This window comes from Martes martes (genome assembly GCF_963455335.1).
Source record: "Martes martes genome assembly, chromosome: 2".
Taxonomy (NCBI): domain Eukaryota; kingdom Metazoa; phylum Chordata; class Mammalia; order Carnivora; family Mustelidae; genus Martes; species Martes martes.
The window spans coordinates 15,145,321-15,166,271 of NC_137889.1; the positions used below are offsets into that span (position 1 = coordinate 15,145,321).

The 20,951-nt window shown below is 47.2% G+C and overlaps 1 protein-coding gene across 4 annotated transcripts in view; it reads right to left on the minus strand.

Annotated features, from left to right (window-relative positions):
* Positions 1-6,095: 6,095 nt before the first annotated feature.
* Positions 6,096-20,951, minus strand: part of ACSL1 (acyl-CoA synthetase long chain family member 1) — a 65,031-nt gene continuing 50,175 nt past the window's right edge. For 2 of the 4 annotated variants that reach the window (XM_080797694.1, XM_080797695.1), the window contains exons 11-21: positions 18,938-19,015; positions 17,110-17,244; positions 15,645-15,779; positions 14,591-14,686; positions 13,854-13,926; positions 12,097-12,185; positions 10,997-11,113; positions 9,731-9,874; positions 8,322-8,423; positions 8,143-8,214; positions 6,096-7,792 (exon numbers count right to left, since the gene is read on the minus strand). In XM_080797694.1, the coding sequence (XP_080653820.1) occupies positions 7,652-7,792; positions 8,143-8,214; positions 8,322-8,423; positions 9,731-9,874; positions 10,997-11,113; positions 12,097-12,185; positions 13,854-13,926; positions 14,591-14,686; positions 15,645-15,779; positions 17,110-17,244; positions 18,938-19,015 (1,182 nt within the window). In that variant the 3' untranslated portion in view covers positions 6,096-7,651. Of the gene's footprint in view, positions 7,793-8,142; positions 8,215-8,321; positions 8,424-9,730; positions 9,875-10,996; positions 11,114-12,096; positions 12,186-13,853; positions 13,927-14,590; positions 14,687-15,644; positions 15,780-17,109; positions 17,245-18,786; positions 18,865-18,937; positions 19,016-20,951 lie in introns of all 4 variants that reach the window. The other 2 variants (XM_080797696.1, XM_080797697.1) reach the window with 2 other exon arrangements.

The following is a 20,951-nucleotide window of genomic DNA, read 5'->3' on the forward strand; positions in this document are numbered from 1 at the left end:
GCCAGTTGTCCCAGCAGGAGACGGCTGCCACCCTGACCAGGCAGGAGGGACCGGGGGCGGGTGGATGCCACTGAGAGGCAATGGAAGAACACAAAAAAGACGGCGTGGTGGGCGGAATTCCCGCCTGGTGCAGGGCCCACCGCCCGCCAGCCCGGCTGGGTGTGGCCGGGGAGCCGGCCGAGCTCAGCAGGGTGGGGCCCGTATCAGTGGGTGTGGGAAAGCACAGGGCTCTTAAGGGAGAGTCCCTCTGCATCTGCCCCTGTTGCTCAATGCAGAATGTGAGCAAACCGGTTTCACACATGCTTCACACGTGTCCCATTCAGTGCCTGGTGCTTAGGGCCCCCTGTGGCAGCCCACTGCCCCGCACCCCTGCCAGCTGTCACTCTCATGACTCACCCTCCCATTTTAACATGCAAAGCAGGAAGTCTGCCTAGAGTTCCTGGTGGGGCTGGGGGGGGGGGTGGGGGCGGGAATCCAGTAGCCTCAGTATTTAGCAAGGACAATTTCTGTAAGGGAAATCTGACAGTCAAAACCATTCTCCGTCCCCTCATTAAAAATCTCAGCAAAAGTGAGTGGCTAAGAACTTACATTCAGCGCGTGTTTGTGGAAAAACCCCTGCTTCTGGCTAAGATCGGTCCATCTCTGTGCCTTTGGAAACAAGTAGAATTCATCCAGCAAGACGTCTACCATTTGAGCAAGTCAACAGGGCAAAGGAAATAAAAGTCAAAAAGGAAAAATGTGGCTTTCCTTTTGTGCCAGAAATATGGCTAAAAATTCTGGAGTCCACGGCATTTACGCACCTCCACCTTGTGACATGACATAGCTGCAAACAGGTGCGTATACAGGGGAGAGATTGGGGGCACCTGGGGACTGGCTAATGAAGGAAACTTGTCCGACACGGTGATGGACATCACACTATGGAGGGGAAGGGACAACAGAAAAGGTGAGCCAGGCACCAGAAGTCGTGCAGCGGCAAAATTCAGGACTAGTTCGCTCATCTTCCTGACTTTCCAGGAGCCCATGCCCACACTCGCTCCCAACAGGCTTCCGTCCTCGCTGCTCTGCTGGAACACTTCTGTCCAGGGTTGTCACCACGGCAGAATCCAGTGGATGGTCCTCTGTCCCCACCATACTGTACCTTTCAACAGCATGTGATGTAACTGATCCCCTCCCTCCCCGGAACTTTTCTCTCTTGGCTTCCGGGACACCACGTGCTTGGTTTCCCACCTTCCTCCGTGGCGGGTAATTCTCAGTCCCCATGGCTGGTTCCTTAATGCCCTTTCAGATATGCAAGGCAGGTTCTGTCTTGGGAACTCCTCTATTTCCCATCCAGATTTTCTGGTTCCCCGGGGTTACCTGGCGAAGTCTCTGAGACCTTCTGCGTGCTGCTGACTTGCCAGTATGTTATCTCCAGCCCGATGGTCTTCTGAGTCCACGACACCCATTTGTCTTCACCGGCTTGTCTTGTAGGCACCTCAATAGAAACTGTCCATATTCAACCTCCGGATTCCCTCCCCCAAAGCCCATCGAGTCTTCCCAGTTCAGTGAGTGCAGATGCGCGTCTCCCCAACTGTGCTCACACCCCGACATCCAACCCCTTTCCTATCTCTGCGGCCACCAACCTGGCTCAAGCCGCCATCATGCCCCACGCTGTCCTTGGGTGGTCTCTCTGCTTCTTCTCTGATCACAGAGTCTGTGGCAGCCAGGAGCAGCCTTTGAAAAGGGTAATTCAGGGAATGTTACTCCTTGCCTTGAAACCCCTCAGTGGTCTCCTCCTGAACCCAGAGTCACTTCCAGATTCCTTTCTGGTAACCTGGCCCTCCTTCTGTAACTGTTTCCAATGCTACACTTGCCCTCAGTTATGATGCTCTGGCCTCCCTCACTTTCTTTCAGATCCTAGAATACATCCCATGCTTTCTCACTTTTGCACTCACAAGTCTGCTTTGGGCACTCTTTCCCCAAACCCTGCAAGGGCAGTTCCCCTTCCTCGTTCTTCATGTCGTCACCATAAGTGTCACCTTCTCAAAGGGACCTTCTCTGATCCCAACACTTAAACCAGGCCCTGTGGTTCCCTCCCCAGTACACTCTCAGTTCTTCTCCAAGCGCCCATCACAATCTGAACTCATTCGATTGCTTTTTTGTGGATGGTCTGTCCCTCTCTCTGTGTTACAAGGTGAGCCTGTTCCAGGCAAGGGTCTAGTCTGCTGCTCTCGCTGCTGTGATCCCACTGCACAGAACCATGTCTGGCGCGCAGCTGATGGTAATTGTGGACTCACCCCTAATGGGTCCCTAGAGTCCTGTATGGAGACATAAGTTGGGAACCAAACAGCATCGTGCAGGAGTGTAGCACACAGTACTTCCTAGTACAACCCGCAGCTGCTATGACCCCATCAGTGAGGATTTCTAGAACTTCTGAGGGATCTCATGAACCAGCCATATGCCTTCGACACAGCCTCACACACATTCTCCTCTAAAACAGAGCGGCTGGTTCTACCAGACTTTGAGTCCTTGACAGATCTGGGGTTACCAACGTCGAAAAGAGCAACCAGATTTAATTTTGGATTAGCCATAAAACCAGAACAAAACTCCGGGGAGGGGTATGAGGCCCTGCTATGACAAAGAGCAATGGTAGGATAGGAATCAAAGCCATTCGTACTGACGCTTGGACGCAGAACGGGCAGGGCCGAGAAATGACCCACCGACGTGTTTGGTCAGAAGTTCATGGCAGAAGGTGGACAAGAAGAAACATCCACAGCGCGAGGTTGGAAGCTCAGCTCCAGCTTCCATTCTGCTTGGTGTGTGACACTAATCACGTCCCCTGTGTGCCTAGATTTCCCTGTTGTAAAACGGGGACAGCGGCAGCATTTGGCTCTAAGGGTTGTAACGTAAAGTGGGTCATCTGAGTAAAATGCTAAGAATAGCGCGTGGCATGTGGCAACATCGGATGCATTTTAGTTTCTTTTTCCAAGGAATCGAAAAAATGAGAGGCAAAAATATTTACCAAATGCCAAATATATTTGACAACAAACAGCCTTTCTGAGTTTAGATCTAGAATGGGGGTGTGTCACCGGGTTGGGGGAGGCGCTGCAGGGAGGGGCAGGAGGTGCTCTGAGGGCAGAAAGACCCCTGGGGTTTTAGCGCTACCCTGCTCACACCTCCTCGCCACTTGTCAGTGGGGAGACACCTGCTCCCTGGCTGTCCCTAAGACAAGCTTAACACACAGGAGGTCCGGACAGAAGAGAAGATTGTCTCATTCCAAGGCAGCCATTGTCTTCTGTTCCAGCTGGGTTTGAGACACAGAGCACTGGGCTCTGATTAGTGGGAAGAGTGCCACTGGTTCTCTATTGCTGTTGAACAGGGCTCGGACCCCAAACAGTGCACCATGGAAGTTAAGAATTGAAAGACAGTGTTTGGGGATTAGTATCCAGAATATATAAAGAACTCCTAGAGCTCCATAAAATGCACAATCAACCCAATTTGTAAAAATAGGCAAAGGGCTTGAAAAGACACTTCTCTAAAGAAGATATACAGATGACCAGTAAGCCCAGGAAAAGGATGTTCGCCCTTACTAAGCATTACAGAAATGCCGAGCAAAACCACCCTGAGATAACACTTCACACCCATTAGGATTTGTATTATCACAAACACAGAAACCAACCAGAGAGGACGTTTATAGACAGGATGTGGAGGAATCGGAACCCTGGTACTATGCTCGTGAGGATGTCGAGTGGTGCAGCCACTGGGGCCAACAGGATGGCAATTCCTCAACAAATGAAGCATAGAGTTACCATATATATGACCCAGCAATTCCATTTCTAGGTACACACCCAAAAGAATTGAAAGCAGCGACTAAAACAGGTATCTGTATGCCCATGCTCAGTTATTCTAAATAGCTATTATTAATCTCAATAGTATTAATAGTATTACTATTAATAGTCTACTATTAATTAGTTAATATTAATACTAATTAGTATTAAAACTAATTAAAACTAATAATATTAATTAGTATTTATTAGTATTATTGGTAATTAGTATTTATTAGTATTATTAGTATTAGTAATTAGTCTTTATTAGTATCATTAGTAATTAGTGGTTACTAATAGTATTAATTAATAGTATTAATCTCAATAGCATTATTCTCAATAGCTAAAGGGTATGAAACACTCGAATGCCCATCACCAAAGGAACAGATAAAGAGAATGCGGGCTGTGCCTACCACGGACTACTATTGAGCCTTAAAAAAGAAGGAAATCGGGTGATGAGCATGATGGAGGGCACGTGTTGTGATGAGCATGTTACATGCAACTAATAAATCGTTGAACACTACCTCAAACACTAATGATGTACTGCATAGTGGCTAACTGAACATAATAAAAGATCAAAGGGAATTAGTAAGAGTGTAACAAAGAGTATCTATGGTCCTTCAAAGAGGCCAGAGGTTACTCCTTTGAATTTGTCATGAAGGGAATATGCTCTTGGCACAATAAATTGTCCTGGCACTAAATAAAATTTACTATCATAATAAAAAATAAACAAAAATGAAATAAAATAAAAAGGAAGGAAATTCTGACCCGTGGCAAACCATGGATGGACACGGAGGATAGTACGATAAGGGAGATAACCAGTCCCAAAGACAGACACACTGTAGGATTTACCTGCAGGGGAATGCACAGAGACAGTGAGGATAACGGTGTTTGCCAGGGGCTGGGGGGGGCAGGGAATGCAAGTTAGTGGTTAATGAGCAGAGTTTCCCATTCACAGGATAAAGTGTTCTGTGGACAGAAGGGGCTGATGGTTGGACATCAACGTGCATGCACTTAATGCCTCCAAACTGGGTTGTTTTTTTTTTTTAAAGATTTTATTTTTTTTACTCGACAGGGATCACAAGTAGGCAGAGAAGCAGGCAGAGAGAGAGAGGAGGAAGCAGGCTCCCTGCCGAGCAGAGAGCCCGATGCGGGGCTCGATCCCAAGACCCTGGGATCATGACCCGAGCCGAAGGCAGAGGCCTTAACCCACTGAGCCACCCAGGTGACCCCAAACTGGGTTCTTAAAAAATAATTAAGATGAGGGGCGCCTGGGTGGCTCCATCAATTATGCGTCTGCCTTTGGCTTGGGTCATGATCTCAGGGTCCTGAGATCGAGTCCCGAGTTGGGCTCCCTGCTCAGTGGGGAGTCTGCTTCTTCCTCTCCGTCTGCCCCCTGCCCCTCACTCATGCTCTCTCTCTCAAATCAACAAATAAAATCTTAAAAAAAGTAATTAAGATGATACATGTTATGTGTGTTTTACCACTTTTTTTTAAAAAAAGGATAAAACCCAGCATGACCGTCAACCTCATCCCAGGAGAGGCTTTGTTGAAAATTGCAAGCATTTGTTCACATGAGATTAAATGAATGCCTACTGGTTTGCAGGCTGTGTTGGGCACTAAGGGAGGGAAAAGAAAGGTCGTGCCCAGTGGGAAGACGTCACACTTCCCTCAGCTCAGGGGAAGAGGGAGAGAAAGGGGAGACGACTATTAACTCAAATGAAAGGCAGAATGGCTCGCCAGAGATATGTGAACAGGCCTTAAGTTTTAGAGGAAAAAAACCGAACATCTCCACACCAAACAGGAGATTTAAGGGAGGGAGGCGGATTTCAACACGGCAGACTACCTAAGGAACCGGGGCTGACTGGTGAACACCTACAGAAGAGGAAATCTTTACGATGATAGCGCAGCGTGGAGAACAGAGGAAAGGGAAAGAGAACAGGTTGGCTGCTGCAAATGAGACATCTTCTAAAACAGTGCTTAGTAAGAGAACTACTAAAATACACAGAATTAAATCCCCCGCAGAACCACCAACTACAGCCAATGTCTCCGGAAACAGAGCTTCCCAGCAAAGAATTTGCATTTCCAAGAATATCCATATTATGCACACCATGGTTTTCTTCTGTGCAACATAGCAGGGCAGTTGCCAGAGAACCCCGAGGTCCCGGGTCACCCTATGGGGGTGTCAGGGAAGCCGCGGGAGGACGGGTCTGTGGCCCAGGGTCCTTTCTGCTCAGTGCCTGCGCGTACCCAAGCCCGAGCCCTGACAGGAAAAGAGAAGCTTTCACTCGCTTGAAATGCAGAAATATTTATTTTGGTTTCCTTCATTGTTTTTTGGAAATTCTGTTTTGGTTTATAAAACATAGAAATAGCCAACACTTAAAGCAAACATTCAAAACCCCAAGGTGACAAATTATTGACTTTTTGTGCAATTAAGAACACACGGATGAAGTTAGGCTACCCAATAGTGTTACTACGGTGACAATCCTTCAGTGCCAACCCTGTCGTGCGTGGGTAATACACAGACTCTCACAAACCCCAAAGCAGCTGCTTTCAGTGTGTACACGACAACTTCATTCGGTCACACGTGGCAAAGACTTGCAGTAAAGTGAAATGCAGCTAACTTCCCAAATTAACTTTAAAAAGAACAAAACAAAAAAAAAATCCCTTGAGAAGTGAATCCCAGAAAATGAGTTTTCCAGATTTCTACACCCTAGAATTTTGGCTTGTCGAACACATTTCATAAAAATCAGGTAGCATTGTAAGTAAGAGCATTCATTCTCACTGTCCATTTCGATAAGTGCCCAAGTGTACCTACTCCCTTAATAGGCTTAAAGACATGCCCTGCCTGAGAATTGATTTGGGGTTGGGAAAAAGCCACTTAATCACACCACAATCTTTTGATATGAAAACCACATTAAAAATCCGTCGGCCATCACAAAGAATGACTGTTTCGGCGGAGATAAAGGGGGACAGTTCACTAGGCGTCACAGTTGAGCATGGTCGATCCAAGTAATTATTTCCTTCTTGAAATGCTTGTCTTCACTGCAGAGTCTAAGGCAGATTTTTTAATAACCCCTGGGAAGGGATCGGTGGGGGGGGGGGGGGAGGGGGTTGGGAATTGGGTCTGAGAACATTCTGCTCTGTGGGCACCGGAAGCCGTTCGCTCAGTTGAGCAGCCGTTCATCTGAGACCCGGCGTCTGTGCTGGTCTGAGCGGGGTCTGCTCTCTCCTTCGCCGGGAACCTTCTGCTCCTCCGGGACAAGAGCGACCGTGGAGAAGCCCGGCCGCTCCGAGACCCGGTGGGAGTGTGTGTGAGGCGGGGAAGGGGAGGAGGCAGGGATTAAGAAAGAATCTCTGGTCCACTTGTGACGTCCTCCAGCTGGGACAGTCCTTGCTTTTAAGGGACAGCTTCCCTCCAGTGCACTGTACTTTGCAGAGCAGCAAAACACCTGCAGGATTTGCGGCAAGTAGCAGACGTCTCGGAAATAGCAAAGTCCTAACCCCTTGGTTAGAAAAACAGGGAGACAGAAGTTTTCACCCGTCTTTTTTTTTTTTTTTTTTTTTTTTTAATACTGAGGAAGTCTCAAATAACTTAGCCCATGGATAGTTTCCCCTTGACAATTTTAAGGCTCATTTAGGAAATTGTGTATCACCATAAACACGGTCTGCAACAGGAAGTGACCGTAAGGCAGTGTTCCGTTTCCTCTAATGTTCCTATGACGAGAACCCCGAATGCACAAGTCAAACATGGGCGCTCCCTTTCCTATGCGCGCTCTAGTCAAGATTACCGCCGGGAAGGCCAGCAGCTCCAGGAGACTGCGGAGGTGGGTGGCTTCGTCCTCGCGTTAAACTTTGATGGTGGAATAAAGTTCATCTATCTGTGACCTAAAATAATTCCGAAGCTCGGGCCGTTTCGCCTTCATCGTTGGGGTCAGGAGGCCGTTGTCGATGGAAAATAATTCAGGGTGAAGACTAATGCCTTTGACCTGCAAATAAATGAGGCCATTAAAGCCAAACCTAGGGCCGATGGAAGCTGGGCCTTAGAGCACGTTGGTAGGAGGAGATGGAGACCCTGCGGCCGTCCAGTCCCTCCTGGGCCTCAGGCCAGCGGCTCGCTCAACACAGGGCAGGAGATGCTCCCAGGACAGGCCCCGGGCTTGGATCCCAACCTCTAGGGAAAGAGAGTGCCTGCCCTCGTTAGAGAAATCCCTCCCCGGGCCAAAGCTCGCCGTTTGTCATTTCTTTAGGTCCTCTTGTGCTCCATACCTATTCATACAAAATCCTCAAGTCAGAGATGGGTTTTGTAGGGGTGTAGGCTCCATGACGCCAATCTTACCTGTTCAAATGGCTTCAGGCCAGAATCCTTCCCAAGCCTCACCATGTCCTCCAGGATGGCTTTTTTGACGTCCTAGGAAGGTGAGAAAACGACAGGCTTGCTGTGTTGGCGGTCTCTGAAGGCAGGCCCCATGCCATGCCAAGGTCCAAGGAGGCCGACCACACACTCCGGAGCCTTACCTTGTTCCTGCACAGTTCTTCAAAGGAACCTTCGAATCCTTTCTTTCGGGCCCAGGTACATAATGTCTCAACATCTGGTACCACAATTGCTATGAGAAATGCCTTTAACACAGACAAGTGAGTTATTAGGTGGCTTGATCTGGATGTTCTGAAATAGCGATTCTTTGTCATTTTGCATGAGACCTGGGAGAATCTGACAGAAGTTACAGACCCTCTCTTCAGAACATATTATCAGCCCCAGGAGTCTACTGCGCCCAGGTTAAGCGCTCCCAGCTCTAAAATAAAGATGGCATCAGGAATTTTTCAATTAAATATCTTAAAAAGGAACCCTGGGAATCAAAATCTAATGAAACCCTAATTTTTTATTTTTGTGCGCATGCACGTGCGCGTGTGTGTGTGCATGTATACAGTTTAATAAAAGAGGGTCAAACAAGCAGTGAGACCATAGACATCAAGTAACTGCTTTAAAAAGGAGAGAAAAAAATTTATAAAGATTCATTTTTTTAGATCTCCAGTGCCACATCTTTTACAATTTAGTAACAATAAAACTAAATAAAAGTCAAAGGTATGTTAAGATTATAGGTCAAAGGGAGATGCCTAGGTAGCTCAGTTGGTTATAGCGTCTGCCTTCGGCTCAGGTCATGGTCCCAGGGTCCTGGGATTGAGTCCTACTTCGGGCTCCCTGCTCAGTGGGGTATCTGCTTCTCCCTCTCCCTCTGCCTGCTACTCCCCCTTCTTGTACTCTCTCTCTCTCTGTCAAATGAATAAAATCTTAAAAAAAAAAAAGATTCTAGGTCAAAGAAAAACAGGTATACTCTCAAAGAAAAACAGGTGCATTCCTTATAAGATAATAGAATATTCTTCAACAAGTATTTAAAAGTCTCAAGATTCATAAAAAGATTAGCTTTCAGGGGACCAGGCCCTTTTCTCTTCCTTGACACCACCTACTTGACATTTTGGCAATGAGATGTTCCGCTACGATACTGACCTTGGTTTTCAACTGTACATACTGGCTCATAATCCCCACTGCTCACACACGATTTTGGAGACACAGCACAAATACCATGGGTTTAATATGTTGAAAATTCTAAACTTTCTTATAATCAACCCATCAATATTTCCTTTCATAGTTTAAATTTAGAAGCACATTTTACCCACCCCCTAATATCCTTACCCAGCTGCCCTTGGTATGCCAGAACACTCTAGGTGAAATAAAAATATTGGATTTAAAGAGAAAAATTTTTCTGGATGAGAAATGCCAAGCAGCAAACCCCGATAATGTTCCAGCATGTCACACGAGAAAGGCAATTCAGTCCTCACTGCAGACCTTCCGTTGCCCTGCTAACGCCCGGAGTTTGAGGCCCCGGCCGCGCCCGTGTGACTCAGCTCACAGCCCCGAATGCGCGTACCTGTAAGCTTTCTCCGTGGACAAACACCTGAGCGACAGGCTCACTCCGCATGTAGATGTTCTCGATCTTCTCAGGTGCTATGTATTCTCCCTGTGCCAGTTTGAATATGTGCTTTTTCCTGTCGATGATCTTCAAGGTACCGTTCTGTGTATGAGAGGGTGGGGAGGGGAGGTGCTGTGAGGGGGTGGGTGGGAGGGGCGGGAGGGGCTCACTCCTGGGCCCTGGGGCAGGTCCATCAGGCCCACGTTGGGACCGTGGGAAGGATACAACCCCTGCACCAGACATGCCAAATGCCACCGTGTCCCCTCTGGTTGTCAGAACCCCACCCCCGGGGGCTTTCCTGTGCTTCCAAAAGTTGGCCGCAGGGAAGTTTCTCTGGTTCTCTCACTGCACGTTGGTCCTGCGCCACGTCCCCAAGAAGCAGGCTGAGGTCAAGGCGATGATGAAATGTGTTTATTAGAGCCCAAGCCAGAACTGGACTGACGCTTGAAAGAAGCGACTTAATGTATTTCGGAACACCTTGGTATTCTGAAGTCTGAATTAAGTGGGTGGGGAGGGGGAACATTTTTCAAACCCATAAAAATTTCCGGGAGTCTCACGCACCTTAAGTCTACAACAACAGGACGATGCAATGATAAAATCATGCAATGATAAAACTGGCCTAAGCCATTTCAGTAAGAGCAGTTCAACATGGGGACAACTTAGAAGAAGCAAGTCCAAATTGGTCACGGCCAGCCAAACTGCTCAAACCCACGGTTGTGGTTTCTTTAAGGATCTTTTCCCTCCTCTGATGGACCCGGCATTTGTCTATAGTAATAATTCTGAGACTATGTTCAAAGGCATTGGCCTAACCCATGGGATATTTACCCTATTTTTAAGGAGAGGGCAAGCCTAAGAAACACATATGCTCGCAACTTCTTGCCCACCACACCTCCTTCCTGGCCATTGACCACAATGTACCCTGTACCTTCTGGAACTAAGGCCTACACGTGGAGGCCCAGCACTGATACAGAAAAAGCCATACACCGTTCTCTCTGGATTTCAAACGGGAAGCACCCATCGGAATTGATGTCACGCATCAAAACCAAACATACTCGCTACATTTCAAGTGAAAACCCTACCCAGGCACGCTATGAGTATAAAGTTGTTCTCTGCAGGAAATGGAAGAGGCTCCCTGCTACCCACCTCTGCAGGGGAGGGGAAAAGTGAGGTCGCACAACAGCAACGGGCAGAAGAAAAGTGTGAAGGGGGGAGGGGAGAGCTTACGGGAAGCCATTTTCCAATGTCCCCCGTGTGTAACCAGCCGTCTTTGTCCAGAACTTCTGCTGTTTTTGCTGGGTCCTTCAAGTAGCCTTTAAATACATTTGGCCCTTTCACACACACCTGAAGAGAGAAAGATTGGGAGCGGGGGCGGTTGGGGGGAAGTGGAAGGGGGGGCCGAAAGTTCCAGTTAGGACTCAGGTAAGCACCGGAGACAGAATGACAGCCCAGTGACCTCCGCCCACACAGATTTGTGACTGCATTTAACAGTTAAGAGATGAGATCTTCAGACTTCTGATTACAAAGAAAAAACAATCTTTCTTTTTTTTCTGTTTTCCTTGTATCTCTGTGAGATGATGGCATATGAAGGAGACTTATTGTGGGGAGTGATCACTCCACCATAGATGGACGTCAAATCATTATGCTGTTTCCTCTCAACGCATACAGCGTGTATGTCAATGACATCTCGATAGAATTGTGGGGGACAAAGGTGATCTGTAAAGAGCATTTACGGGACGGGGGGATTCTATGGAGAAAATATGTGTGTGTGTGTGTGTGTGTGTGTGTGTGTGTGTGTGTGTTGCGTATCTCAACCTTTAGTGAGAAGCCCTGAATTCCACGATCCAGAGGGAGCTAGCAGGGAACCACACTGGGACCCCGGAGGTACATCCAATGCCTCTGGGTCCCCTTACCCTAACGACATCAGTCCAGTCAAGCTGTAGAGCTGATGACTGCCTGAGGTTCCGGCTCAAAACCCCAAAGAGGAGGAAATCACTCTGAAGTCATTAGGCTTTCCTTCCACTAGCCAGTGGCTCACTAATAGGTCTCCAGGGCCATGAGTTGTCAGGAACCGTGCTCCAGGCCTTCGGGCACAGGAGCCTTTGCACGCTCTCGAGCCCAAGTCCCTGCGGTGTCTGGCAGAAGAGACATGCGTGATCCCCTCCCACATAAGGGTACCTTCAAAGACAAGCCTGTTTGATCCAGGATCACCAAGAACATCAAGCTCGGTGGCTTTACGTGACACTGCCAACAAGTGGCCGAGCTATCAGGAGGAATGGCAGTGTGGGTGAACGACTTGTGAGGAGTGGGCGGGGGGTGCCACTCACCTCGCCCTCACCCTTGGAAGCCAAGTAGTTCATCTCTTCCACGTCCACGAGTTTAATAAGGTTGCAAGGCATTGGGGCGCCAACATGGCCTGCGTGGTAAATAAAAGAATGATCATTCCCAGGAGGACTTCTACTATCCTTAAGCCAAATGACTTTTATGGCCAACAGGCCCGCTCCCGAGGAGAACAGCTGGTGTAAACGTCTGTCTGCAGCGACAATAGCCCGTCTCCCCTGGTGAGCACAGAGAGTGTATTTCCAGAATAGAGACAAACATTCACGAGTCTCTAGGACCTTTCCCCAGTTTGAGGCCCCAAATTATTTTTTTCAAAGTATAAGTACTCGGGCTGTGGATTGTGAGGGTTTCTACAAATTCCTGGAAGCAAGCGTTCTGAAACCTTTACCAGGTTCCTATGATCTGATGGCCTGTGCTCATTGTTTGCGTCGTCTCCCTCACTCAGACTTCTCTACTCCCTACTTCCTCTAAGAAGAGAAAACACACAGCTTTGCCAACTGGATTACTCTCTTGACATCACCTGTTTCTGACCAAGATGGTCTTCACTTCCTTAAGTATGGGGGAACACGTTTTAGATTTAAGTTTAAGATAGGATGGTGGGGGGGGGGCTGGGGGGCTCGGTCAGTTGGGTGTCTGCCTTCGGCTCAGGCCATGATCCCGGGGTCCTGGGATGGAGCCCCGCATCTGGCTCCCTGCTCCTCCCTCTCCTCCTCACTCATGCCCTCTCTCACTATCTCTTTCTCTCTCTCTCTCAAATAAATAAGTAAAACCTTAAAAAAAAATCTCATTCTCACAGCTAACTCAACTCTCCTGCCAGAAGTTGTTAGGATTGGATTGTCTTTTTCCAAACAAACAAACAACAGAAATGAGATAGGTTTCAAGAGCAACACAAATAATTCCTTCTATGTTTTCATAATGTCTGTGTAAAGAGATCACTGTTCCAGATTCTCTAGCCTGGTAAGGAACCAGTGGTTAAAAATTAAACCATGAAGAAGGTTCAGAGACCGTCAGTACGAGTCCCAGCAGAATTGTGCTCCTAGAGTCTGGACGTGAGAATCCAAGTTCCCAGACAGTGCTCACATTTATGCTACAGCAAATACGTCAGCAGCGTTTGCCTACCAGAGCGTAGAATGTACCACTGGTCAGACCTGGGGTGGGATTCTGGCTGGGTAAGTTCCTATACACTGTTTATGTGCTTTTCCACCAACAATCACTTCCTGTCAGAGGGAGCAGGACTTAGGCCCCAGGGATGCTGGGATGAAACCACCGATGTGCTCAAGGACAGCTGCTCCACTGGGTAATTTCTGTATCTGCCTCTCCTTGTGCCTTTCAGGAGAAATGACTTCTTTCTTACTCTCTGTGGGCTCAACTCCCAGCCCAGCACCCAGTGTAAACTTGAGTCAAATTTACCAGCAAATAATTTGACCCGAATCCATTCCCGGAAAGCTCTGTGAGGCCAAATGTTCTGAACCCGGTGGAAAGGGCTTTCTTCCCTCAGCTGTCAGCTTCAGATTCTAGGTGAATCTCTACCACCACCCGCCTTCCGGCTCGTCCTCCAAGCACAGGCGCTCTGCCACAGCAGACCTTTTCCATGAGGATCCCTGATTTACAAGACCCTTTGCCCCAAGGCTTGATCACCCGAGACACGGAACTTCCGTCGGTCAAGGAACCAAGGACAAACCCAATTCCAAGAATTCCCACTGGAATAACAAGACTCCCATAAGGAGTGTCCCACGGCTCGTACCTGCTGTCCAGTCCCCAGGCATGGTCAGGCAGCAGCCGGCAGTGCACTCAGTCTGTCCGTAGCCTTCATAAAACTGGACCACCAAGAGACGAAATGTTAGTAAAGAGAACAGTCACACTGTTCTGCAAGGGCACAAATCAGGACGCTCTTCTCACTCCTGAGTGACGGCTAACCATGGCAACATGTCTCTTTTTAAAATCTGTTCAGAACTACTACAATGGCACCCAAAGATCTTCCCCCCAACCCGAAACCCTGGCCACTGTCCACGGTCATCTTCTACTTGCCCTCCTGCAGACAGGCGAGGGGGACACTGACTTGGCCTGACAGGTCACACTGCACATGACCCGCCCAGGAAGGCACTCGCTCTGTCTGCTCATGACTGCGCCCCACACCTATCTTGTTAGTCACCTGGTCCCTGCTGCCTCCCCTGCGCCCTTCAAGGCAGGTTCTCCCCAGGGTTTGCAGGTTAGCTCCTCACTTGCAACCCATCCCCATCCCCTCAGGCCTGATGAAAGCCTAGTTTCCTGGCTGGTACTTCCCCCAGTCCGTGGTGGCCACATCCCATTACCTCCTGCCTAGGGAACAAGACAGACCCACTCCTGTCTCCAAGCAACCTGGGAATAACGTGCTCTTCCAAACCAAAATAAGACACCCACTTATAAGAATGCCATTGTGGAGAGGAGAGACCTGGGCTGGCAAAAGCTGGAAACAACGAGCAGAAGGGACGCCCACCTCACCTGACAGCCGAGCGCTGCTCTCAGAAACGTCAGCACGGTGGCGGACACGGGCGCGGCTCCTGTGATCATCAGCCTGACTTTTCCTCCCAGGCTCGACTTGCAAGGCAAGGAGAGGGGAGACAGTGAGGGGCCAATGGCTGCACGTGGGTGGGCTCCTCAAAGACCCCTTCTGGAAACCCAGTGCCCGGATCCACCAGCTCCTTCCCTGCAGGCTGCACAGAGAACTCTCGGGCACCCGAAAGAGGAAGGCCTGGCTGTAGCTGGTTGCCCCCTGAGGCTACCCCCCTCTCTCTCAACACAAGCCAACACCTCTACCTGCAGGTATTTAGAAGGAATTAGAACAAGACTGGTGGGCTTGGAGGCAACCACCACATCTGGGGCATTTTGCGGGACATAGTATCATTATTCCATATTCTTAATCACAGGTGCCTATAAAATGATGTCAATGGTAACATACTTATTGCAGAAAAGGAAAGCAAAATAAAAAATTAGAAAGGCTCAGGGCATCTGGGTGGTTCAGCCAGTTAAGCACCTGACTCTTGATTTCAGCTCAGGTCATGAGCTCGGGGTCATGAGATGGAGCCCCACGTCAGGCTCTGCGCTCAGCAGGGAGTCTGCTTGAGATTCTCTCTCTCCCTTTCCCTCTGCCCCTGCACTCCTCCTCTCTTTCTCTCAAATAAATTAATCTCTTTTTTAAAAAATTACACTGATAAATCACTGAACACTACATCTGAAACTAATGATGTACTCCATGTTGGCTAATTGACTTTTAATAAAAAAAAATAAAAATAAATAAATAAAAAATAAAAAAAATTAGAAAGGCTCCAATACCCTGATTCCTTTTCTGCCTCTCCATGTTACCATGTTGTTCAGATTTGCATGAGATACTGAGGTTTAAGTACTGGCTTTGTCCTTAATTTTTAGAAACGTGCCTGGTTTACTAAAAACGTGCCCTTCTCTCTCAGCTTCGTACCTCGCTTTAAGAAAGAGCCCTCACAGACACTCCAAAGGCCAAGTGAGTTTCCCCGGCAGACAAGAGCTGTGAATGTGTCACCTGTATCTTGTGGAAGATCAGTCTGTCCCACAGGCTGTTGTTTCTAATGATGCCACTGCGGAGCTCCGCTTCTTTCCTCTTGGAGGCGAAGTCCAGCAGCCACCGTTTCAGTGTGGTGTTTGCCTGCCCAAAAATCTGACGGGTCAAGGAAAAAGAGAGTTACAAAATGACGAGGATGGCTAGAATCGAAAAGTCAGATAATAACAAATGTTGGTGAAGATGTGGAGAAACTGGAGCCCTCAGCCTCTGCTTGGGGGGAGTGTAATATGGCGTGGTTGCTGTGGAGAATAGACCAGTAGTTCCTTAAATAGTTAAAACCAGAAGTACCATGGGACCCAGCAATTCCGCTCCTAGGTAAGTGCCCAAAAGAAATGAAAATGTTCATTGCATCATTATGCATAATGGCCAAAAAGTGACAACAACCCACATGCCCACCGATGCGTGAAAGGAGAAATAAAATGTGTTGTAGCCACACGGTGAAATATTACTTGGCCATTAAAAGGGATGAAGTACTGTCACATGCCATCACATGGATGAACCTCGTGAAAGAAACCTGTCACGGAAGAACACGTTACGTGATTCCATTCATATGAAAGTCTAGAATAGGGAAATCTACAGATTAAAAAATCAGATGCATTTGCCTGGGAGTGGAAGGGGGTAGAAGTCAGCTACAGGACAGATGCAGGGTTTCTTTCTGAGGTCATAAAAATGGGCTGTGGTGATGGTTGCAGAACTCTGTGGATATACCCAAAACCTTTGAATTTTATACTTTAAATGGGTGAATTATATGGAATGTGAATTATGTATCTCAATCAAGTGGTTTTTAAAGGACCATTAAGAAAAAACACCAAAGGTTCTCATGGATCACAGAAGCCCTGCCTTACAATAAAGAACATGAAAACTACCCCATCCAAATTAACCTGGAAGACTGCTCACGCCACACACTGGTCTCACCCAGGATGGGTGGTCAGTACCACAGTGACCTCCCTGCCCTGAGGGGCTGGCCGTCTGCATCCCTGGCTTGGCTTGTCACTTCTTTCTGTGTGGCTAAGTAAGTAATGTTATGTGCGTATGAATGTTACAATTTCTAGAACCATTTCATAGTTATAGTTCTCATGTGATGCAACTGGCAACTTTATGAACTAGACAGCAGGGGGAGGAGGTAACGGCCCATCGTGCAGATGAGAAAACAGAGGCTCTAAAGTGTTTATGGTACAAATAATATGATCTCCCACCTTCCACCCGTATTGGGCCTTCTGGTTTACAAAATATGTTCATGTGTTTTTCTCCTCTAAACCTCACTAATGGCTCTGTGATATAAATGCATTCTGGTTTTACTGACAGGTAAACCACACTTCTGCGAGACCAAGAGTACAGAAGGTATCCAGCTGGCCCGGTTTGAACCAGAGTCTCGGACTCCCTGTCCAGTGCTCTGTTCCCCACTCTGCTGCTCCTTGGAACTTACTCGGTCAAACATCCGGTTCAGCAGCCTGGGGACCACGGGAAAGATTGTGGGTTGAAGTGCCTTGAGGTCATCCATAAGCAGCCTGATATCTCCTTGGAAAAATCCTATTTTAGCGCCATGACACAGCATTACACACTAGAGCAGGGAACAAAAATAACCCCCATGTCGTCATCAAAGCAGGGACTACACAACATACACACAGACACACAAGGCTTCTGTTTTAGCATTTCGGACCAGTGTCCAGAAACCACGAAGTTCCCACACGTTGGTCGCTTTTCAAAAAACATTCTTGACTTCCCCGGTCATTACACAACATCAAAGTGTGGTCTTTCTCTTGATCACCCTGAAGATAAAGGCGCTGGTAAGAGACCAGACTACGTTGTTTTTAGTGATTATCATGGAGTTTCTGCTATTTCAGCTCTAGGATAAACAGCTGGTGAGTGAATGACAGGGTGTTAAGTAATCCCAATATTTCACTTGCCTAGAAAACATAGGCCTAATTTGTTCTCCAAACAACAGAGCTACTTGCAAACTTGGCTACTTGCCAAGCGTATTAAAGTCTCATTTTTAAAAATCTGAATCTCACCAAAAAATGTCTGAAAAGCCACTATGTTGCAGTTGAGACACCGGGGTGTCAAAGAGCACAGTGGCTCGATGTTCAGCTATGATCTACTCCATGGGTTTGTTCCCACCCGATGCAAACCGCACCGGCAAGCCGTATGCACTTGACCCACAGTCTGGCTGTTTTAAATTTTAAAGAGAAAGAGAGATTCAAAAGATGACGCCACAGAAGTACAAATGGTCTCAGGCTTGAAGGCAGAAACCACTAGAAAGGTAAATCCAGCCTGGTTCATGGTTTAAAAATTCAAGCTGGGCGAGGAGGGTTTTTGTCCTCGATGGCCTGCCTCCCAGGCACACATCCCAAACTGCAATTAGGTATATACGGGCCATTATCAACCCGTCTGAGATCGCTTTGGAAACTCACAAGATCTCCTGAGGTGTGTAGGAGGAGAGGTAACAGCCCCAAGATGGGATCTCGTGACCCTTGGTCCTTTAGGGTAAGTGTACACTATGGGCCAGCAGCCGATGAAACGGCCACTCGCTCTTAGTCACCTCTCGATTAGTCTCAGTCGCTGACACTCAGCACAGTGCCTGGCATACAGCCAGAGCTCAATAAATATTTGTTAAATGAATGGATGGTGCCCACTGTTTTTTCCTAAAGTACAGGATCCAAAATTGTTGGAGAAGTTAAAGAGATGGTTGTCGTCACACAGTCGTACAAAGGGAGGCGAGGCTAAGGTCAGCTAAAGATCATCCTGCTTTTCCAAGGGCACTTGGAATATTGGTGAAAAAAATGAATCTTAAGCTGACTTGTACCTTATGAACAAGACAAGGAAAACCAGCAGCTTTTTACAGAGGCAGAGGCTTCATGAAGCTTTGCAGGATGGCATTCATAAAAATTCTACTTTGACAGTTAATCTTTCTGGAATCATGCCCAGGTGCATCTCCTGCAGAAGCCTGAGCTTCTAATTTTAAAATGAATGATTAAAGTTCACGTACTCAGATGGCTCCCCCTACCCCCAACATTTATACTCTTTTAAGTAATTAGCGCCATTTCTAAAAGGGGGCCGTGCAAACAATTCTCTCTGGGGATGACACGCTGCCCTGAAAACTTACCTGCATCAGTTGCTCATACATGTGTGCAAGTGGTAAAAACGAAATGTGTATGTCACTGGTTTTCAAGGGAAGTACTTTCTGGAAAACACAACAACTTAGCAGAACACAAACAAACAAGCAAGCGCGCGCAGAAGAACAAAACAAGGCCTACCTCTACAACTCTTTCAAACATATGGGCGAGAGGCAAGAAAGATATCAAAGTATCATCTGGGGAAGGATTGACTGTATTCTGTAAGCAAAGACACCGGCAAGCAGAGAAGCGTTAAGATTCCCAGTAATTTCCCATTTTTATTTCAGAGCACATGCCACCTTAATGCTAAGGAGAAAGCAGCTTTCACTTAAAATCTGCCATTAATTCTCACGGAAGGATGAAAATGAAAAGGCAATGCTTTAATGACTTCATATTCAATATGAGTGGAGGTCATTCCTCACGATAAAGGAAACCCACTCAGGATTTTAGCCCAAACGGGGAAAATTTTGCCCAAATTGGGATATTAAGGGATCATGTGCTTTACTCATTTAGTATTTCAAAGTTACTGTACCCCACTGCCCAGCAAACTCATACCACCATAAGTAAGAAATAGAAGGTCCACTCCAACATAACATAGCATATTATGCTGTGGGAATAGATGATCTATTCCAACATAAAATAGCATTTTATGTTATAAAGGGATAGGAGGAGGGATGATAAGAGAAACTGACTTCCAAGCTCTTTTAATTTATAGTATAAATGCATTTTGAGTATTTTAGTTTGATCAAGATCTTTACCTGAGTGGCCTGCTTTACACCCCATGAAAACTATTTCGATTTGTTTAGTGCAAGAGCTCTCCTCTGGCCCCATCTCCTATAAAATGCTGATATGTGATGGAGGTCTGCATCGAGGCTAAGCTGGACATCTGGTTTCCATTGCAAAGCTAAGAATGGTCTTCACTTAGGACCAGGCATAGTGAGGGTTTTACGGGGAACATTCATGTTATTCATGTGTAGGGAATTCTGGCCAAAGTAAGAGACAACCCCCAGCAGCTGCCACCACCCCAGTAAAGGAATGAAGGCCCCAGTCAGGTGCCTATGCAACTGCTTCCAGGCCGTGCCCAACCCTCACCAGTGCGGAGCAAACCCGGTAGCCTGAACCTGCCACAATCTTAGATTAATTTTATTCCAGTGTGATCTGTATCCCGACTATTTCATCTCAGGTGGAAACTGTTTATATAATGAGAAGTCAGATTCTATAATTTCTACACTTTTCAATTTTCTGATTTGGTACTCAAAAGAAAACGTGCATTAGCAAGATTAGAAGTTTTACAAAGTTGCGAATGCCCTTGATCGTATAATTAATTTTAAACCAAGTCTATAATCATTTGCCTCAGTGATCCAGGAGTGTATTTTAAGTTTTCTTTGAAGGCTAGTTAGGAAATTAAAATTCCACTTAGGTGAGATGCTAAATGTTGAATTCTGTTTATGAAATATATGCCAAAAAAAAAGGTATTTGGGACTAAGAAAGTGTGGGTGTAGGCAGGAGGGACATAGGCCTTCTGTAGCCACCAAAGACACGTATTCCCCAAAACCATAAGCATGGGGGCTCCGGTCATGAAAATTAGGGCTCCCAGAAGAACCCTCCCAGACACTGTTATGAGGGAAAGGCATTATATTGTTTGAGAAGGACTTTTAAAACTCAAGTTTGAAATATATCCTTGCTGCTTGGACCGAATTGTATCGCCCCCTCTGCCCAAATTCATGTTAAAGCCCTAATCCCCCGTGTGACTGGATTTGGGGATGGAGCCGTTGGGGAGGTAACTCAGGTGAAATGAGCTCGTGGGGTGGGGGACCTGATCCAACAGGGCGGGTGCCCTTGCAAGCAGAGGAAGAAACAGCAGAAACCTCTCCCTCATTCTCCACGTGCACACAGAGGAAAGGGCCGGTGAGGACACAGTTCTGGAGGCGGCTACCTACAGGCCAGGAAGAGAGCCCTCACCAGCAACTGAATTTGCTGATACTTTGATCATGGACTTTCAGCCTCCTGCACTGTGAGAAAATAAGTATCTGTCGTTTAAGGCCCTCAGCCTGTGGGATTTTGTTACGGCCACCCGGAGGACTAGGACACACTGGGGCGGGGAGAGCAAACTTTAAGATGACAGGAAACCAACTAAAGATCAAGGCTTTAATCT